The 19,404-nt window shown below is 43.5% G+C and overlaps 1 protein-coding gene across 1 annotated transcript in view; it reads right to left on the reverse strand.

Moving 5' to 3' along the window:
• The window catches only part of RMC1 (regulator of MON1-CCZ1), a 238,616-nt gene that overhangs the window by 194,238 nt on the left and 24,974 nt on the right, over positions 1-19,404 (reverse strand). The window contains exons 2-4 of the mRNA XM_085605759.1: positions 13,012-13,088; positions 11,210-11,294; positions 4,912-4,968 (exon numbers count right to left, since the gene is read on the reverse strand). Of these exons, the coding sequence (XP_085461885.1) occupies positions 4,912-4,968; positions 11,210-11,294; positions 13,012-13,088 (219 nt within the window). The remainder of the gene's footprint in view (positions 1-4,911; positions 4,969-11,209; positions 11,295-13,011; positions 13,089-19,404) is intronic.

Genomic DNA, 19,404 nt, shown 5'->3' on the forward strand with positions numbered 1-19,404 from the left:
ATTCGGAGAACAGGCAGTGCCAGAATTGCTCACTGTTCGGTGTGGCTACACTACTCCCTGTGGTGTGCTCTGCAAGGCACACGGAGCGCAGACTGCAGCATCTTTGCCCTGGCTTAGCCGGAATTTTGAGGGTTACGTAGGCAGCACCAGCACGGTGAGTCAGATAATCAGATGTAGAGCCACTACCACCAGAGGAGACTGCAGTGAAATAACAGTTCTTGCAGAAAATCAGATATTGCGGCTTGGGATTTTCCTCTGGCCCAAATACAAAAATTATCATCCAAACAAACAGATTTCCACCCCTGGTTGTAGCAGTGAGTACTCAAGTCTTTTCACATGCCTCTTAGGGTATGCAGAATTTCCTCCTGCTCGCGTATACTTCTGATGGGGGGGGGGGGGGGTGCTGTGGCACTGTGGCACTGTGAGTTTCATGGTCTGGCTTCTTCTAAGCACCCTGGTACTTTGTGGGACTTGTCTTCACAACAGAACTTTAGGAATAGTCAAGTTCGCCAGTACCCTCCATTTGCAGGGACATATTGCTGCTGGGACATTTTAGGATCCTTGGGCCACCCTAGCAGGTCCCTCTCGGCTGCTGCAGCAGGCAACTATGGCTTGCCCCACCCATGCTGTATCACAGACCCTCTCCTGAGCAGTGTCCTTATAGTTCAAGGGCACCAATGTATCTCCTGGTTGAAGCTCCTTAGGTTGCGTTTCTCATACTTGGAAAGTGGAGTTGGCTGGATTATGTATTGCCACGGATGTGGAATCCCCAGATTCTGGTTGAAAAATAATGAAACTCTGACTGCCTGAAGTTTCTGACCCATTTTAATTGTTTATACCAATAGTCATTTCAGATTCCAGTTTTGGCCCTTATGTTTGTTCTACTTAGACTGGTCAAGCTAAAGTCTTTATTACAAAGTGCTAGAAGGAAAGTGGGTAGGAGGGGCTAGGAGAACTGCGAGTTTCCCCATCAGAAAAGAGCCTAAACAAGGGTAGAAAAGAAACAGAGGCTCCCTCACTTAACTACCTGTTAACCTCTAGTGGGAACTCAGTCTCCTCCTTTCTATACCCAACAAATTGACCCACTACAAAAGAATCCCTGAAATATCCTGAAGGATCCCCTGCAACTCACATCTGCTCTCTGGGCTCTCTCCTACACTCCATCTTATGCATCGCTTGGATACTGGAAGCATAAAATGGATTCTAGTGTGATAATGACCACAAATATGCTATGCACCACATAAATCTTTTAAACACACAGGCAACGAATACATATGCAACATCCATGCCCCACATGAATGGGGAAACGATATGGTTGCAAGGGACTAGCAGAGCCGTGGAAAATGCAGGACAGGCCTGTAAATAGACTCTCCTTGGCAAAGACAGGTAAACAGGCATGTCTTGCCACCACATTCTTTATCACTGCCACCACTGTCATTCCTCTACAGGTGATAAAGCTGATGGTAGCCCTATCCGATAAGGAGGGTGCACATAGTGTTCTCCTCCAGACCAGAGTCTGGATCTGGGTTGCAATCAGTGACAACAATGTCTGGAGCACACATGCGCGAGAGTCATGTGCTCTAAAGCGGACTATAATTACCTCAAAAAGAGATGTGTACTCTCCAGTGCTATACAGGGGATCTTGATCCACCCCAACAGCATCACATGTGGACTTCTGATCACCAGCCTGGCATCTGATGCCCAGTGTTCTACCTTCGGTCTGGGTGGATTCAACCACCTGATTAGATGAATAAGAGGAAATACATTTCTATTAGGCAGGAAGGAGGAGGGGTGGTGGGATGGGTGGGTGGTGGTGGTGGTTGCGGTGGAAGATTGAGGCGAAGCACTACTTTTTAGTTCGAGCCTGAGACGGCACGTACAATGCACACAATCTCACTTGCGAGATATATTATTTACAGTAAAGGGCTTGAAGCCAGCCTATTGGTTAGCATTCCTTGACTTCATGGTCACTCTTTTTTGCTGCTTCCTAATTGGCCCGCGCGGGCCTGGCATCACTTCCTTTTGTGTGGAGCACCGACCAAGTACAGATTGCTTCAACCTAATTAGTGTCCATCCGTTGCTTGTGTTCATGCTGTAATTCAAACACTATTGAGGAAGAAACTCAAGACCTGGCTCTTCGACTGAGACGTCACACCCACAGCGCCCAAATACCCCTAGGGGTGACCTTGCTGTGCTATACAAATGCGGATTGATTTTCTCTACTTCTTCTTCCACTCTCCTACCCACACCCTTCTGGGTGTTGCCTCTTCCCCTCCCACTCACCCCTTCTCCATGTTACCTGCCTGTACCCACACCATTTCCACAATCTTTGCTTGTCCGTCCCATCCTCATAAAAGCACTATGATGTGGTGCTAGCGCTGTCCGCGTCATAGCACTTTTTTATTACATTATTACGTACATTATCCAAGCACAATCACACGATTAAAAATCGTATATGGCCACTACCACCAAACACCTTTTTCAAAGCTTATATGAATTCCAGGACTATTAATAACTTAAGAGAAGCTGGTAACTTAAGAGAATCAGGTTAACCAGGTGGGTTTAAAATCTAAAAACATATCTAATTAACTATTTTTCGGTAGAGCAGAAGCCAATACATCTGATCTCTGTATAGCATTTTTTATGTCAATGTAATACTAAACAATTGTAGTCACCAGTTTTTTGTTGGTTTTTATAGATGAACAAGTTAAACGCATGCCAAAACAATATGAACACTTGTTTGTAGTGAAAAGTGCATACTCCTCAGTGCATTTAATTTGAATGGGTTTATTAAATGGGCATAAAAGCAATTCATTGGTACAGACATTTAACATTCCGAATCTGCTAAGCCCATTTTTCATTGCTGCACGCTCTGAGCTGGATTCTTCTACCCACAAGGTTGTGCTGATCCCATGCCCACTTCACAGGCTAACATGTATTAAAATAACTCTAAATGTGCTATCTTTAGCCCATGAATATTCTCTGCACCCCACAACAGTTTCATGGACTGTGGTGAAAAAACCTTTTAGCTCCAATATGATAATATTCTAATCATTATGCATATCAAGGTACCTTCACTGTGTTCAACATGGGTTTGTGAGTGTGTTTTTTTTTTTTTTTAATGGGAGAACGTAGAAGTCAAGCAATTTGAACCTTCTCACCTTTCGGTATTGCAGCCAAGTTATTTAGGGCCAGAGACCGGAAACATACTTTTATAAACGGACAAAATGTGATTCGGTAACCTGCTACTGAATCGCATTTTGCATTTCGGTATTTGGAAGGGACATGTTTTGGGCCTCCCTTCCAAATACCGACTCAGTATGGTATGCATTAGTGTTTTGCGACTAAATTTCGGAAGCAGAACAATAATAGTTGACCACCAGTTTAAAACTGTTGGTAACCCATCCGCAAAGGGAATGGGTCACCCCATCCCCCTTTGAGAATGTAAATACACATACTTTTTAAGAGCACGGACCACGGTCTAGTCTTAAAAAAATTAAACTGCATAGTTTCATTTTTTCTTTTTAAATGCATCCAGTTTTTCATTTAAGAAAAACTGGCTGCATTAAAAAAAAAATTGCTTTATCAAAAAGCAATTGCTGTCATGGTGGTCTGCTGAACCCTCTTCCATTTTGACCAGCTCAATTATTATTATTATTTTCTTCGCAGAGGTCAGTGGCTCTCCAAATAATTAAAAGGTTAACACGTGAACATGTTTCCTGCAAAGGAGAGCACAGCTTGGCAGGCAACACTTAAAACACTTTCGGAAAGTTAAACTTTACCAGAAACTTTATTACACTGTCCCGCTAGTTCAGAATGTGGACAGTTCTTGTTTACATAAAGTTTTGTTTCTGAAGTTGTACATTTGAGTCCCATAAAGTTGATGATCCATCAACTGTGGTTTGTTGCTTCTTTCCCATTGCTCGTTACCCTCTGACAACCCTCTGCCCCAGCTGGGTCCATGTTGCTTCATCCATCCACCCACACTCTGCCGTTGTGTGTTGCTTTTCCAGCGCACCATCATAACAAAAAAGCGATATGAAGTGGCCAATGGTGGCCGTGTCATTGCGCTTTTTTCTAACTTTACTTTTAGCCATGCTCTGCACAGCCATGCTGCTGTACAACATGGCTAGAAGACATTGGCAAAGCCAATAGCTCTTACATAGGTGGGACCTATTGGCTTTGCCAAAGTTAGCTTGCGGATGTTTTCATCCACGAAACGCAGTGGGATGATGTCAGCAATGATGGACAACCCTGTTAGCCAATGCCTAAAGCCAGATGAACCACATATGCCACTGGCTGAAAGGGGCTCTCTGAAAACCCCATTCTATATATCTATCTCTGTATGTATATGTTTGTGCAGTGTGTGGTGAATGACAAAAATACCTCTCTCCAGATAACTGAAACAGTCTGTAGGCAATACCTACACAAATGGCACAATCATGGGTTCATGTTTTTGCTTTTAAAGGAGTACTTCTGTTATGATTTTCCATTCTATGTTGATTCAGTTCCAAAAATAAATGTAATATTTTGACCTAAAAAGAGACCAATTATTTTTACATTAGTGATTTAACGTAAAACCAGAATTTCCTTTACCTCTTCAAAGTTCCTGTGTGTTTTTTAACATTATGTTGCTCATTCTCAACCAAAATCTAACTTTTTGCTCAATTTTCCAACATTGCTTCAAATCTCTGAGTACTGTCAACTTTCTAAACACAAAAAGACATCTTTTTTGTGTCAGAAATCTGCATTTCCGAAGGACATGACATGTGACCTCATATCAAAATATCTAAAGAAAGTAGATGCGAATGACATGGGCTTTCAGAAACTACCTCTGAAAAGATGGCTTCCAGGCTGTGAGTTTGCAACGAACAATTAATTTAAGCTTAATAGTGGAAGAGCACCACTTACCTTGCATTCCTGTGTATAATTTGTCTGGGGTAAGTCTGGTATGAAGTTCACAAAATCCTAAAGAAAGAAAGTAAATTAGTAAACTAACTTGCAGAAGTAGCAAGTATGAATATAATGCAGTAAAAACAGTCTCTTCTAGCTATAAGAAATTAGTATAGAACAATAATTGACTCAGCCTGCTAATAAGCGATATATTTACCTTTGGAAATGTTTCTTGTAAAATAACTTCTCATAGATTACTCATCTAAAACATGTTGGGGTGATCAACAGGATGGGAACAAAACATTCATATTCTCCCAGGAAGGATTTAAGCAGCACCAAAACAGATTCCACATCCAGTGTCACACATGCATCATCAAGGGATTTTAAAAATGATGAAGAGTCTAACGCCTTGGAAATGTCTTAGTGTGATAATCTGCTTCTCATTTAATTACTCTGAATGACCTGATACGTTTTTTTCAGCAGAGACCTCTGTCATTAGTCTCCTGACAAGTGCTAACTCGCATTTGAAATGAAATAGATCTCGCATTTGCAACTTAGAACTATTGTTTTTTTTTTTTTAAATAAAAGCGGGCTCCGTGCTCAACCATAAAGTGCGCCGCCCTTGTTGTAAATCTGAAATTACTGTGCATGTTGTTAACTATCACTGTGCCTGTATACTCTCAGGGTCACAGAGGTATATTTCAAAGTGATGCTCCTATTGAGATGGGTCACTACAGTGCTAATGACACATTCATGACATCAACTGTTGTTGCCTTCTGATGATAGTAGAGAGATACTGGCCTTATTACCTGAACCTCAGCGGAAGCACTGTACTGCCCCCAACCCCCCACATAAATCTGTATGGTAAGTCATGACTGCGCCCTCCAATTCCAACTATTGTAAGTAGTATGAATGAGGGTACTTTGGAACTTGGCCAGTGGGATACCCCTGCACTGGGTCCCCCCCATGTCCAATGCTTGATACAGTGTATCTTTATTTTGTTTGTCGTTCGTAAACCATTTTTCTTTTTATAAAAGTCTAGCATGGACTGGACATTGATTTAGTATTTAATCATTGGCAGTTTGATTTAGTATTTAATCATTGGCAGTTTAAGTATGTTGAGAGGTTCTAGCTTGCACCACTTCCTTGAGTAAGTCTTGGGCTGCTCAGCCAAATTGAGAGTCAAGTGCTTATAGTACTTGGTTTTCAATCTGGGGTTCAGAAGTATGGTGGGCCCATTATACAAGCAATAAACAGCCCAGTAACCCTTGGTTGTTGAGGACCACCTGAATTAGGTCTTACAGTTACCTTCTTAGGTTTCACAAACACAGCGGTATATATGCCTACCCAAATAAACATACCTATCATTAGAAAATGCATACATAAAATCTTGGTCAAATATTTCAATAAGAGAGGTGCAAAAACAAATATCAAACTGCAGGAGAGAAAACGAGGTGTTAGGCACCATGTGATGCTGGGGAAACCAAACGATTTCTTGAGCTGCATAACTAGATATGAAGTGATATTATCTGAAGAAAATACATTTTGAAAAAGGATATTTTGTGCATGCAAGGTGTATTTGGTCTACCTGCCAATCGTGTGGATTTTATCCAATAAATGGTGTTTCCCTCGAAAAAATTACTTACCTGCATTAACGATCGTTCTGGTGGATACTCTATCTACCTGCAGATTCCTCACCTGTAGAACAACCCCAGGTGTCAGACTGAATCTGGAAATTTTAAAGCTCTCATGCTGACCGTAGCGGGTGCTGGCTCTGGATGGACGCTGGAAGTGGTGTGAGGTGACATCACTGAAGCAATACCGCGCCCCCTCCAGAGCAATGACATCAGTTTTGTACCATTATTTCCAAGCCTTCAAGGCGAGAGGTACATTGACATCGAAAGATTTGTGTAGTATCAAACATAAAAGTGGAATCTTATTAACTTTCCATATAACAGATCCGTAAAACAGGGCGGCGGATGGGCCAGTGAGGAATCTGCAGGTAGAGAATCCACCAGAAACATTGTTACTGCAGGTAAGTAACTTTCTTCTGACGAATACCTCTACCTGCAGATTCCTCACCAGCAGAATGGATTACAGAGCAATATCTTTCCTAAATTGGAGGGTTGATGCATGGTTAGACTAGAAAATACTGCAGAATCGACTGGGCAAAGAGGCCATCCCATCGTACTTCCTAGTCCAGGCAGTAATGCTAGGCAGAAGCGTGCAGTGTTATCCACGTGGCTGCCTTGCAAACCTATGCCATGGGAATCCTCTGGCAAGTGCAGAAGCGGTGGACTTCGCCCTGGTGGAGTGGGTCCCGATTCCTTCCACAGGGTTATTCTTGGCCAAAGCACACCAGATTTTGATGCATAGGATAATCCATCTTGGGAGGGTCCTCTTTTGCACAGCCTTTCCTTTTTTGGGACCACATTAGTCAATAAAGAGCGGGTCATCCAGTCTAGTGTCCTTGGCGCAGTCTAGATAGTAATTAACCGCCAGCCTGGGATCCAAGCAATGTAACCGCTCCAATTCTTTAGTGGGATGGGGCGAGGTAGCAAGTCAGGAGAGTAATGGACTGATCTAGGTAGAATGGAGTCAAAGCTTTGGTAGGAAAGCAGCCCTATTCCTCAACACCAATTTATCAGGGTAGAAACACTTATAAGTAGGACGGGAACTGAGAACCTGTAATTCGTCCACATGTATAGTGGAGGGGATAGCCACCAAAAACAACATTTTAAGGGTCCACATCCTTAACCCCTTCCCCGCTCATGACGGAACCGCTCCGTCATGAGCCACGGTTGCCGTGTGCTCATGACGGAGCGGTTCCGTCATGCCACGACCGTTGGCAGCCGCTCCGCCCACGCAGCGCTGTTTCCCCGCCTGTGCGGGGGGACAACGCAACTGGGCGGAGTCATGGCGGAACCGCTCCGTCATGAGCACAGCGCCACCGCGCTGCCCCCCCGCACCCCCCAGCGCTGCGGCGGAATTCCCGCCGCAGCGAAGGGGTTAAGGGACAACTATGCAAGGGCTCAAACAGCACCCCAATTTGAAAAGTCAGCATTAAACTAAGGCCACACAGGGGTACAATACAGGGGGGTGGAGAATACATATTTGTCAACCGTTCCGCACTTGAAAAAGGACACTGGTCTGGCAGACAGAGGAATCCAAACAAGGCAGCAAAGTACCCCTTGACAACCCTTCAGAGCAGTGTGCTTGACATGCAACAAAGTTGCTCCGTCTGCCAGAGCAAGCAGATTTGGTAGGCGTTGGGGGGGGGGGGGGGGGGGGGGGTCAACATGCTGAAAAGATGGCATCTAACACCTCCAGTGGCTGCTGAAAGGAGCTCAGTGGTCATGTAGGCGGAGTCCCTGGAGATTGGAATGGAGATCCATTTCCCCCACCGCACCCTCCACGACTGCGAGAGAAGATCCAGCCTGAAAGGCAGGCGAATCGGAGTACATGCGGAGAAGCATAGAAGGTCTCCTTACCACACACTTTATGGCCAATCTGGGGTGATGAAAATAACTTGGGCCCGGTCTTCCTGAGAAATCAAGGAATCAAGGGTATGGAGGGAAACGGGTAGTAAACGGGAAGTTCCACCTCAACTAAGGCACCGCCCCAGGCTCCCATCATCGTATACTGAATGGCACAGAGCTTTTTGCGCTGTGCATTTTCTGAGGAGGCAAACAAGTGCACTTGAGGAGTGCCCCATTGGGCAAAGACGTTCTGCATGACCTCTGGTAAAAGGCGCCATTCATGATTGGCAAGATGGGTCAGGCTGTTGTCTCTGACATTCAGAGACCCCGCTAGTTGATTGGCAGTGAGCCAAATCCCTTGACTTTGTACCTAAGACCACAATCTTAACATGTCCAGGAATAGAAGATTGGTCCCTACTCCCCCTTGCTTGGTCACATACCACATGAAAGTTGTGTCATCAAGATCTGGATGGACTAACCGTCAATGGAGGGGATGAAGGCGGTGAGAACCAGCCAAACTGCCCGCAGTTCCAGTGGGTGATGTAAAGAACTTGCGCTTTTGGGGACCAGAGGACTCTAATATCCAGCATCTCCAAATGGGTCCCTTACCCTATGGTGGAAGCATTTGTCACTACAGTAGCCAGTCGGGGGGGACCGAAGGCCATCCCACAGGTCAGGTTCACCTTATTCCTCCACCAAGCCACTTCCGCTGCAGTGCTGGGTAAGATCACAATGGAGTCTGACAGATCTTCCCCCTATTGTAGACTATGTCTGAGTAGGCACCATTGCAGGGCTGCATGTGCCAACATGCGTGCGTGACTAGGAGAATGCAGGAAGCCAGCAGACCTAGGAATGTGAGAACTCTCAGGACTGGTACTCTTGTGCCTTGGTGAAAGGATGAATCATTTCCTGTGTCTGTAATCTTCCAAGACAGTGCAAAGGTGCCAAGAAGGGAGGTGTCTAGTATCGACCCTATGAACTGAAGTAATTGTGGGTGCCACTTGTGAGATTTGGACTAGTTGATCGAAAAGCCCAGGCTGAGCAGCAGGGATGTTGTCAGGTGCAGATAGCGCAACACAATCTCGGTTGAGCTGGCTTTGAGGAACCAGTCGTCCAGGTATGGGGATATGGGGATGCCTGACCGTCTGAGATGGACGGCAACCACCACCATCTACTTCGTGAAGTCCACAGGTGCCGATGTTAATCCAAAGGGTAGTACTACAAACTGGCAGTGTGAAGAATCCACCACAAGCCCCAATTACTTCCAGTGCAACCACAGGTTAGGGTTGTGGATGTACGCATCCTGTAAATCGAGTGACACCAGCCAGTCTACAATCTCCAATGCCAAGTGAACTTAATACTAGGATCAGCATCTTGAACTTCTCCTTTTTGAGGAAGAAGTTCAAGTTCCCGAGGTCTAGGATCAAACAGAGACAGCTGTCCTTTTTTGAGTATTAGGAAGCAATATGTGTAGCATCAATGTCCCTTTTCTTTTTCCATTACTAACTCCTAACTTGACTGCTCCTTTTAACAGAAGTACTGCCACCTCTTGCCGCAATATTTCCAAATAGTCCAGTGGAGGGGTGGAAGAAGGGCGGTCGGAGGTTCGGTCAGAATGGGAGCGCGGCATGCAGGAATGGAAGAGCATAATCCCTTTTCGCAATTTGAAGGAACTACTGGTTCTGACGTTATGGCCTCCCATGCTATTAGAAAGGAGGAAACTCTTCCCCCTTAAAGGTTTCAGGAGTGTCTTGGGATTGAAATAATAGGATTTGTCGAACTGAGCTTGGCAAGGAGTAGGGAGTTTGGTCAAAACTCCGGGGACAGATGTTTTTCTTTTTTAGTCACCGATATTTCATCAAAATTAATCTGATTAAGGTGGTATTTGTTCTTTTGCTTAGCAATAAGCACGGAGACCCATCACGGCGACCATCTTCAAATTATAGAAAACACAATTTTTATAGTTTAATGACGGCCGCTGAGCATGCATTTAGAAACAACATGATTGCCATCTTGAAATTAGGGAAAATAATATTTTATATACTTTCAAATTCAGAGAAGGCCAGTTGCTGCACAATTTTAAAACCATTCAGCATTGACAAACCCAACAGCGCCTAGAAGGAGATGGCAAGAGATGGGCAAGAGTAGAAGGAAAAGAAACATACAGGAAGGGCGAGAAAGGCTAAGGAGAGAAAGAGTGGGGGGCAGGGGGAAGAAGTGGAGGTGGGGAGTAAAACACAGACACCAAGCCACAGCACTGCTAGGTAATCTGAAGAAGCTGACAATACAACATGAATTGGGGGGAGGCTAAGGTGGGTAGGGAGACAAAGCAAGGATAAGGACTAAGGGATCAATAAAGAATGCAAGCACAAGAAAGAAAGACAGGCGCTGGACAAGAACTTCCATGTGGAGCTAAATCATGAATGGCAATTAAAAAGGTCAAAGCAAGGGTAAAGAAGATATGTTTGAGGAGTGGAGCAAACGCAAAAATATGAAAGAAAGCCATCAGTTCAAGATCAGGGAACTAACAGACTAGAAAGCCAAACATCCAAACATAAGCAAGGCATTGATCCAAAGCCCATTATATTTAGTATTGCGTGCAAAGCTGTTGATGACAGAAAGCAGGCACAGTCTGTGGTGAAACCACAAAAGGCAATTTTATCCATTCGAACAAGGTATGGAGGCAACCAGCAAGAATTGGTGATACAACCAGGAACGCAAAGGAGTCAGGGACTATTTTTTTTCTTTTACTTCATTTGTATATGGTTTCATATGGGGAACCAACACTGTTTAGTAATCATATCGAACAGAACACAACTCTTACACAAACTGCTTACCACTGCCTTTGGGGTTCGCTGTATGGCCAAAATTCTGTTCCCAAGGGAAAATTTGATGCATTTCACCTCCCCCTTGTCTTCCATCCTTTAAAACAAAGTATGCATGAAAATGTCAGCTTTTGGCTACATTCAGCAAAACCCAAAGAAGAAGTAGGAGTGAAAGCAACTCTGGAAGCATAAAGTAAGATATATAAACGGTTAAACTAAGTGTATACTGCAGAAATGTTGCACTTTAATTAAACTCAACACAAAACACACAACGTTCATCATTTGCTAGCGTGAAGTACTTGGTGCACAGACTCAAAGGTTAAATTCACCCTAGGAGGATATAACACTCAAATGCACCTAAATTTAAATTTTCTGCAGCTATCAACATTATATATATATATATATACATACACACACACACACACACACACACACACGCCATCGTTTTGATAGCTGCAGAAAATTCTCATTGAGGCGCATTGTTTCAGTCCGTTTCAGAATTAAAACTTGCGTGCAAAGTTTGCACTAACAATTCATCTTTTCTCTGTCAAATTTTGTCTGACAAAAACCTGACAAAATTTGTGCAGGGAAAACAATGTAATATTGCAGGTTCTGCATCTTGGAATGGAGGAAAAAGTGCATACGTACCAACTTTGTACCCCAATCTGAGCTATTGAATGTGGATATGGGAGATATTAACAAAATGGGACAAAAGAACGTCAATGTATCTTATTTCCTCACGCACTAGTCCATCCCGGTAATATCAAGGACATTGAATAGAGCATGTTATAAATGGAAGAAGCAGACAGTTATGCAATATGGGGAATCCTAAAGTAGCAGAGAGAGAGGGTAGTTGGATTGCCAAGAGTATGATATGCCCTGCTCTCATAAAAAAGTACCAAAGGTAATTTAGAGGAAGGACATTTCGGAATTATGCATTTAAGGATTATTTACTCTCTAATCGATGTATTAGGTGGAAGCATTACCTTGTTGGTTGCCCACCTAATAAAGCCATAAGCTTATACAATATGAAGGTGGGTCACCAATCCAGAAAATGGGGGGTGGGGGAAGAGAGAGACAGAGTGAGAGAGAGAACACTGAGATGTGTGTGGATATTAAAACATTTTATCCACACACATCCGAAAAAATTCATGGGAAAGTGATGTTAATACTATAAAATTACAAACTAAAATGATGTAGGAGGGTAATTTTTTATAAGATACAACAGATTACAGTGCAACCTCCTTATATTTCTGAAGGATTCATAGTTTGTCATATTTTCGATCTACAAAATAAGTTGCAACTACTCAGACATCGAAGTTTTACACATACTCATTCTAAGCCGTCGTTTTGCTTAAACGTCACTAATAACGAATAAGGTGTACAGTGCCAGCATGACACAGAAACTGTGCCCAGTGCAGTTGAACAAACACTGTGTGTAAGCTTGGCAGCCAGGAATTGTGGTAATTCTAGAGGAGATAGACACCTTCTTCCTCCTGCAGAAAACAGGTCTTCACTAAAATAAAGCTCCATGGAGGGTTTCAGTGAGGGGAATTAATGGCTCACTTGGGCTCCACTGTCCCCGAAATGTAGTAGAAATCGAACAATATCTAGCCTTCAATGTTCAATGAGCTGTAAAATTAAAATGTTGTTGGGAGAGATCCTAGAATTAGTAAAGCAGTCTATCCATCTGTATGGTAGGCACCTGGGTTTAACAACCCTCTGTAGAGGTTTGTGTTTAACCTTGAACACTTACTCGGAGACTGAATGAAATACATCTAACCCTGCAAGAACAACATAGCCCACTACATTACCTGAAGGAGATTGGGTTTCTTTCATCTGGTCCTTTCACAACAACCCCAGTGGTTCCACCAGTTCGAACAGCAAACACCTAGAAAGGATAAACATATGCTGTAACTGTAAAGACAACTATATGTAAGCTTACACATTCACCCAATTATGGTTGTTTCATACAAGGTACCAATTCGATGGATGCAACTATTAGGATTGTTGAATTCTGATTTATAGCCCCGCAGGACCATGACACAATCTCAAGGTTCAATCATGTCTCATTTTATCATTTTGTGCGACCTAAATTTTCACGTGCCGGATACTTGCGTCACAAGTTCTCCGGCAGGTGCTCCATGTGTTTATGAATACTGCTCACCAACAGGGCTCTAGACCAGCGTTTCCCAAACTGTGGGTTGCCAGCCAATTTCTGGTGGGTCGTGCAAGAGCAATACACATAGATACCTTTATATTTCGGCATAGGGATTGGTGTTTACTATCCTTTCTCCAAACTACAAATAGAGAAAAGTTTTTTAAGTGAACTATGTGACAATCTTTCTTGGGTACAGGAAATGTGAAAGGAAAGGCTGAAGTATGTACTTTTTTGTAGCATACAGCAACATGTTAATACTTGTAAATGAACTCTACACATATTTAAAAACTTATTAGCAGTTAGGAAAGCACAAATAAAGCACTGTTTTTTGCAATTCTGAAGTGTGATGGAAATACAGATTGTAATAGGATCAAAACAAATCAGACACTTACTTGGTGAAGCGCAAATTATAAAAATTCACTGAAACACGATTTCAACACAATCACTTGAGTGCTATATAGAATGATCAGTAATACTGTATGTCCGTGCAAATTTAATGGCCATTTCAATGGAAAATATGGTGTCTGCAAATAACAGTGCGCTACCGCACAATGTTTTAGTAATAAATTTGAGACAACGTACTACAAAATGCTCCACCAGCTACACACTGCACCCTTACCTCACTCCTGCTGTATACATTTGCTATGCTTTGCATGAATCTAGGACTTTTCACAAACTCTTTGACTTCAATGACATAACATTGATGTTAGCATACCAACTGTGAAAATTGTTCCACTGGTGCAAAGGTGCTGAACTATGTTCCTAAGTCCAGTTTTTAAACAAATGGTTGCAAGTTTTCTCAAGCTATATTCTGGTGAGCCTTCCAGAACTTGTTGCTGCTATTTTTTTTATGTACTTCACAAAGCCATTTGAACAAAAAATGTGTTCACTGTATACAATCATCCCACTTGAGTACAACTTTCACACATAAATTGGGAAATATGGATGTAGCCTGACAGAGCTGCATACTTTCAATCTCGGGCACGAGGTTTGAGCCCCAGAGTTGGCTCTGAGCAAATAATGTAATCTCCTGTGCTTAATCTGACCTTATGTAATTCAATCTGGTACTCATGTAAAGCACTCCAATGCCCTTGGGCAGAGTTCATGCTATATAAAACTGATATAATCACGGAACATGTAATGAGTGATGTAATATGCGAGGTCATAAGCACTGCATTGCAGGGCGCCAGTTATAGTTAGTCCAGGTAACTATAACTGCTGAATTTCACTGATTTTGCATGAGTGAAATCTGAGCCTAACTATAACATCCCAGTAACCTGTGGGTTTTTTCAGTGAATTTCTAATGTTTTTTTAAATTTTATTTCCTAACTAACATCCCCAACCTTTGGGTTTTCTGTAACCTGGATTTTTAAAAGTTGGTGTGCGAGTGGCTGAATGGGTCAGTGAGTGGGTGTGCAAGTGACTGTATGGGTCTGGGAGTGGGTGTGTGAGTAGCTGTGTGAGTAGCTGTATGGGTCGGTGACTGGGTGCATGAGTAACTGTGTGTGTCTACACTACAGCTGCATAATGGACCACATGGAAATGTCTCCAGTGACCTTGTGTGCATGTAATTTCGGCAACGTGATATTGTTCCTTGACCGTCTTGGTCCACAAATCTGTGATACCATGAATCCTCATCTAGAGAACAGGATGAGACTACAAAAAGGAGAATCTCCACCAGACAAGGATACTTCCTCCAAACTATATTAGGTAAGTGCTTATTTGTTTGTTGGCGATGTCCTCAAAATTCCTCTGCACCAAGGGTGTGTCACCAAAATCGTCAGGAAACATGCTCGGATGTCTTTTGGTAAGCTGTCCATCAACGTGGAAAATGGCGGAAAAAACCTTTGCATACTACTAAGGGAAACGGGGAAGGGCCAATGGGCAGACCCTGCATATGCTTTTGGGCATTTGCATACTCAGGTAATTAAAAGGGAGAACCATAGACTCTGCTCTCAAGACAAGAAAGAAACTACTCGTCACAGTCACTACAGATCAGATTTTGCTCCAATAGATCAACAATACATTCACCTGTCGCTCCCCCCTACAGTGGCTTCGGGGTTTCCATCAGACCTCACAAGGTGGTATGAGGGGGGTGGCTGTACGACAGCTGGAGATATGTACATTAATGGGACATTCCTCTCTTATCGAGGCAAAGGAGTATTTCCATGTGCCAGATGGTCATTTCCTACAGTACGCGAGGGGAGGCACAGACCTCAACGATGTTTCTGGATCCGGGCTCCACTAGGGGACATATATACGGTCCTGAAGGCATACTGTAGAGTTGAGGGGTAAAAAATTCAGGATAGATGGATGGCCAATTCACCTTCACTGATCGCGGAGGGCTAACGGAGGCAGGCATTCACACAGGTCCGGGAGGTGGCGAGCAATGTACGATTTAAGCTCACCCAGTTTTTTTACTTGCATCGCACGTATCTAACAGGCCTTAGATTAGAATGTATCGATGCAGAGCGCTCTTCGGCATGCCCCCCCCCACCAAGTGCAGAGGGGATCCTACGACATTTCTGCATATGACTTGGGCTTGCGTCCAACTTCAACCATATTGGCAAGAGGTGCTGCATGTACTACAAGCAGCCACAGGTGTGCGTATTGAAGCGTTGGTTAGGCAATGTCTTCTGGGTGTACTCCAGATTCCCAAGACGGGAACTCGTATGAGATATAAATGTGCTCTCCTGGACTTTGTGCTAGCTAAACGCTGAACTGCCAAACACTGGACCCACTCTATGCCCCCCTGTCCGGACAAGTGGAGGGCAGACCTTCGTAAATGGGGAGTGGCTGAGGAGTGCCAACTGCGAGCCGTACATACTGATGAGAACACGGAACGTGACTTGCAAGTGTGGGGAGGTTTGCTGGAGAGCAGACAGGCAGCTTAGGGTCGGGTTGAAGGGGCTGATGCTTCTCCACAGACACTGAACCCTGCTACCCCATGCTGACTTGGAGGCTGACCCCTTGCTGGGCTGACTAAGCTGATGTATAGTCTGTGTCTGGCGAGATGAGTGGGTAGGAGCGCTGGAAACTGGGTAGATGGCGGAGTCGGCTGATGACTGGGAGTACGAGTTCAGGGGACAAAAGAGAGTCATAAGTCACTACAGCAAGTAGAAAATTCCCAGTGCCTCCAGCAGACATTGTACCACAGTGACAGTGCCCTGTCCCTCATTACCGAAGAAAACATATGTGTAGGGCATACCCCCTAGCGGCTAGCTGCTGAATGCCAGAAGGCGGCACTCTTTTGTCTTTAGCACAGAAAGTAGAGACCAACCAAAAGGGCTCCTCGCGCCCTCGATAGCTGCCTGTCCTTGGCACACCGGGGGCAGTCAGCTCCGCAAAGAGCCACGAGAAGCCCAAAGCTGCCTCAGCCAAGAGTTCAGTGAAAGGAGAACATGCACCCCCTAGCAGGAGTCTACAGCCACCGCAAGCGAAAAGACAGCGTTGCAAGCCCCTAGTGGTGACTGACCACCACCACAGGCAAGAGGAGCAGACAAGCAAGATGACAGGTGAGGGTGATGGAGCAGGTAAAATAAAATATTTTTGGTATACCCAATCCATTTATATAAGTTTTTTATTAAAACGACTAAAGAACTAATTCTAATGAATAATAATGTGTGGTAATTGAATTAATCAACCTTATTAACGAAGAAAATACACGTGGGAATGCATTTGCATGGCTACAATAATAAGTGAACTAAGTTTGTACGCATATTAAATTTATATGTTTAGCTTAAGCAATGTTAATGTGTTTTGCGCTTAAATAAATCAGCATTAACGGCTTTAAATGTCGCATATGGCTAGATAAATGCATACACATAAGGGTATTAGTGAGGGAATAACATTGTTTTAGTCATTTCTATGTATTAATTACGTTTTGTGTTTCTTTTACCTAAAGTTGACTATTTCGGCCTACTAAAAGATGGCTGCCGACTGAATCCTCACTAAAGTACATGACTTCATGCAATTAGCAATGGAGGAAGGCGTCTGCACTGACTACGTAGTGTCCTCTCCTTGAACCTCGGAACCAGGTCCATGAAGACTACTCTGGGCGAGATGCCAATGTCCCTGAACACGGAAGAAATGTTGCAATCTGGGAACCAAAAGCCACCTATTCACAATAGACTGATACTTTCCTGACCTAGGAACGACTTTCCCATGCGCCAAGTTTATACATCACCCGTATGAGAACTTTTGAAATTGTTTCTTAAAATTTGGGACGGGGCTGAATTCAACCAATAAGCAGCCTGGAAATAGAGAAAATGCAACATGTATATGTAAATTTTGGTATAAATATTAGTGGTCTAGAGAGGGAAATTAGGTTACCACCCAATGAGCTCGAGACGCACCCTGATCGATGCTACTCTATGCGGCACTCCACGCTGACAGCAGAGGACGGGACGGTAGAATCTGTGATGAATTTCTGAGGACCAGTTCTGACTTGGAGAACGACAATTAGCCAGAATAGGTAATTATGACAAAAGATAATATTATATTTGTTAGGATTTTAACCTGCACTTTAATTAGATAAAGAAAAATTATTATTTGAAGAACTGTGTCGGGTGGTTATTTCTTGTAATGTTTATTTGATTAATATAAGAATTGAAGGTTTGACTATCAAATACCAACTCAACTAAATGATCCGATTGGCCTCTGGATGGAGGAATTGTTAGGGTAAAATTTTAATAGATGTGGTTTCCTCCATCCAAGGGAAATAGAACTGTAGTTCGGGATATTTGAGGATCTCTCTGTAGGCACGGATAGTTCGATGAGAATGAATGTTGGTGTTATGGGCCCCACCAGCGTGTGATGTGTGTATGCGCGTGTGACTGTGGAATCATTCTGTCCGTGGAAGCAGGGGGAAATTTAGTAATCCGAACTGCACCAGTATTCTTGGTAGCTAGAGATGGTTTTTATTGTTTTGGTTTGATGATTTGGCATGTATATATAGCTTATTGATTATTGATTGGTATTGATGTATGTATTAACACTATATGTTGAAGTCGTATTGAGTTCTATGTAGTCTGTACGGCTTCTGGGATGTAAGAAGTCGGTGACAGTTCCGTAGTAGGACAGAGGTAAGCGCTGTTCTCGGGAAAGACGGGATTGTGGTTGCCCGTCGGTACACGGGAAAACGCGTAAAAATTTAAGTTGCGCGTCACATTGTCTGGGTTCGATTTGGTGACATCGTTGTGTGTTGCCATTAGAGACAATTTCTGTGTGAAAGAAGTGCATATGATAGCAAAGAGTTATTTGTGAAATTTTGGTCTAAAGTACCAGGAAACCAATAGGTATGCTGATAACGCTTTTTACTGAAAAGGTAGCAGGTGTTCACTGAGCTTGTTAGAAGGACAAAGTAGAGGTAAGCGCTGCTTTGTTAACATATGTTATAATTCTGTAGTAGGACAGACTGTTCGCTGTTCTCGGGAAAGCGGGATTCTGTGTAAACGAACGGTATTTATTTGTGTGAAAGTGCGTGAATGAAATAGCATTTGAATTAATTGCGGAACTCTGGTTTTATATCTCAGGAGCATTGCGTTTCCACTTATGTGTTTTAATACCGGAGAAAACAGTTAATTGATGTTTGAAAGACGGGTAAAGTAGAGGGATGTGCTACTTTGCCAACGAATATAATGATTCTGTAGTAGGGCAGAGGTAAGTGCTGCTCTCGGGAAGCAGAATTCTCGTGGGAAAGATCTTTTACTACTCTGTGGTTAGCGGAGCAGACAATGGAGATGTTTGTATGTTGTAACTAACAAGTATTGGAAAATCGAAACAAAGTCTACCGAGTAGTTTTGTAAAGGAGGGGTAGACTGAGGACAGGAGTCAGGAGCAGAAGCTGCTGCAGCGACTGTTGACGTCAGGAGGACCGTGCTGTGATTGGACAGCTAGTCAGTGACGTAGACGCTCCAGGATTGGTGCGTTAGTGTGAGTCGCGCAGGGATTGGAAGTTGTGACAGCGACGTAGACGCTCCAGGATTGGTGTGTTAGTGTGAGTCGCGCAAGGATTGGCGATTGTGACAGTGACATAGACGCGCCA

Source organism: Triturus cristatus, chromosome 5_1 (assembly GCF_964204655.1).
Source record: "Triturus cristatus chromosome 5_1, aTriCri1.1, whole genome shotgun sequence".
In the NCBI taxonomy this organism is placed as follows: domain Eukaryota; kingdom Metazoa; phylum Chordata; class Amphibia; order Caudata; family Salamandridae; genus Triturus; species Triturus cristatus.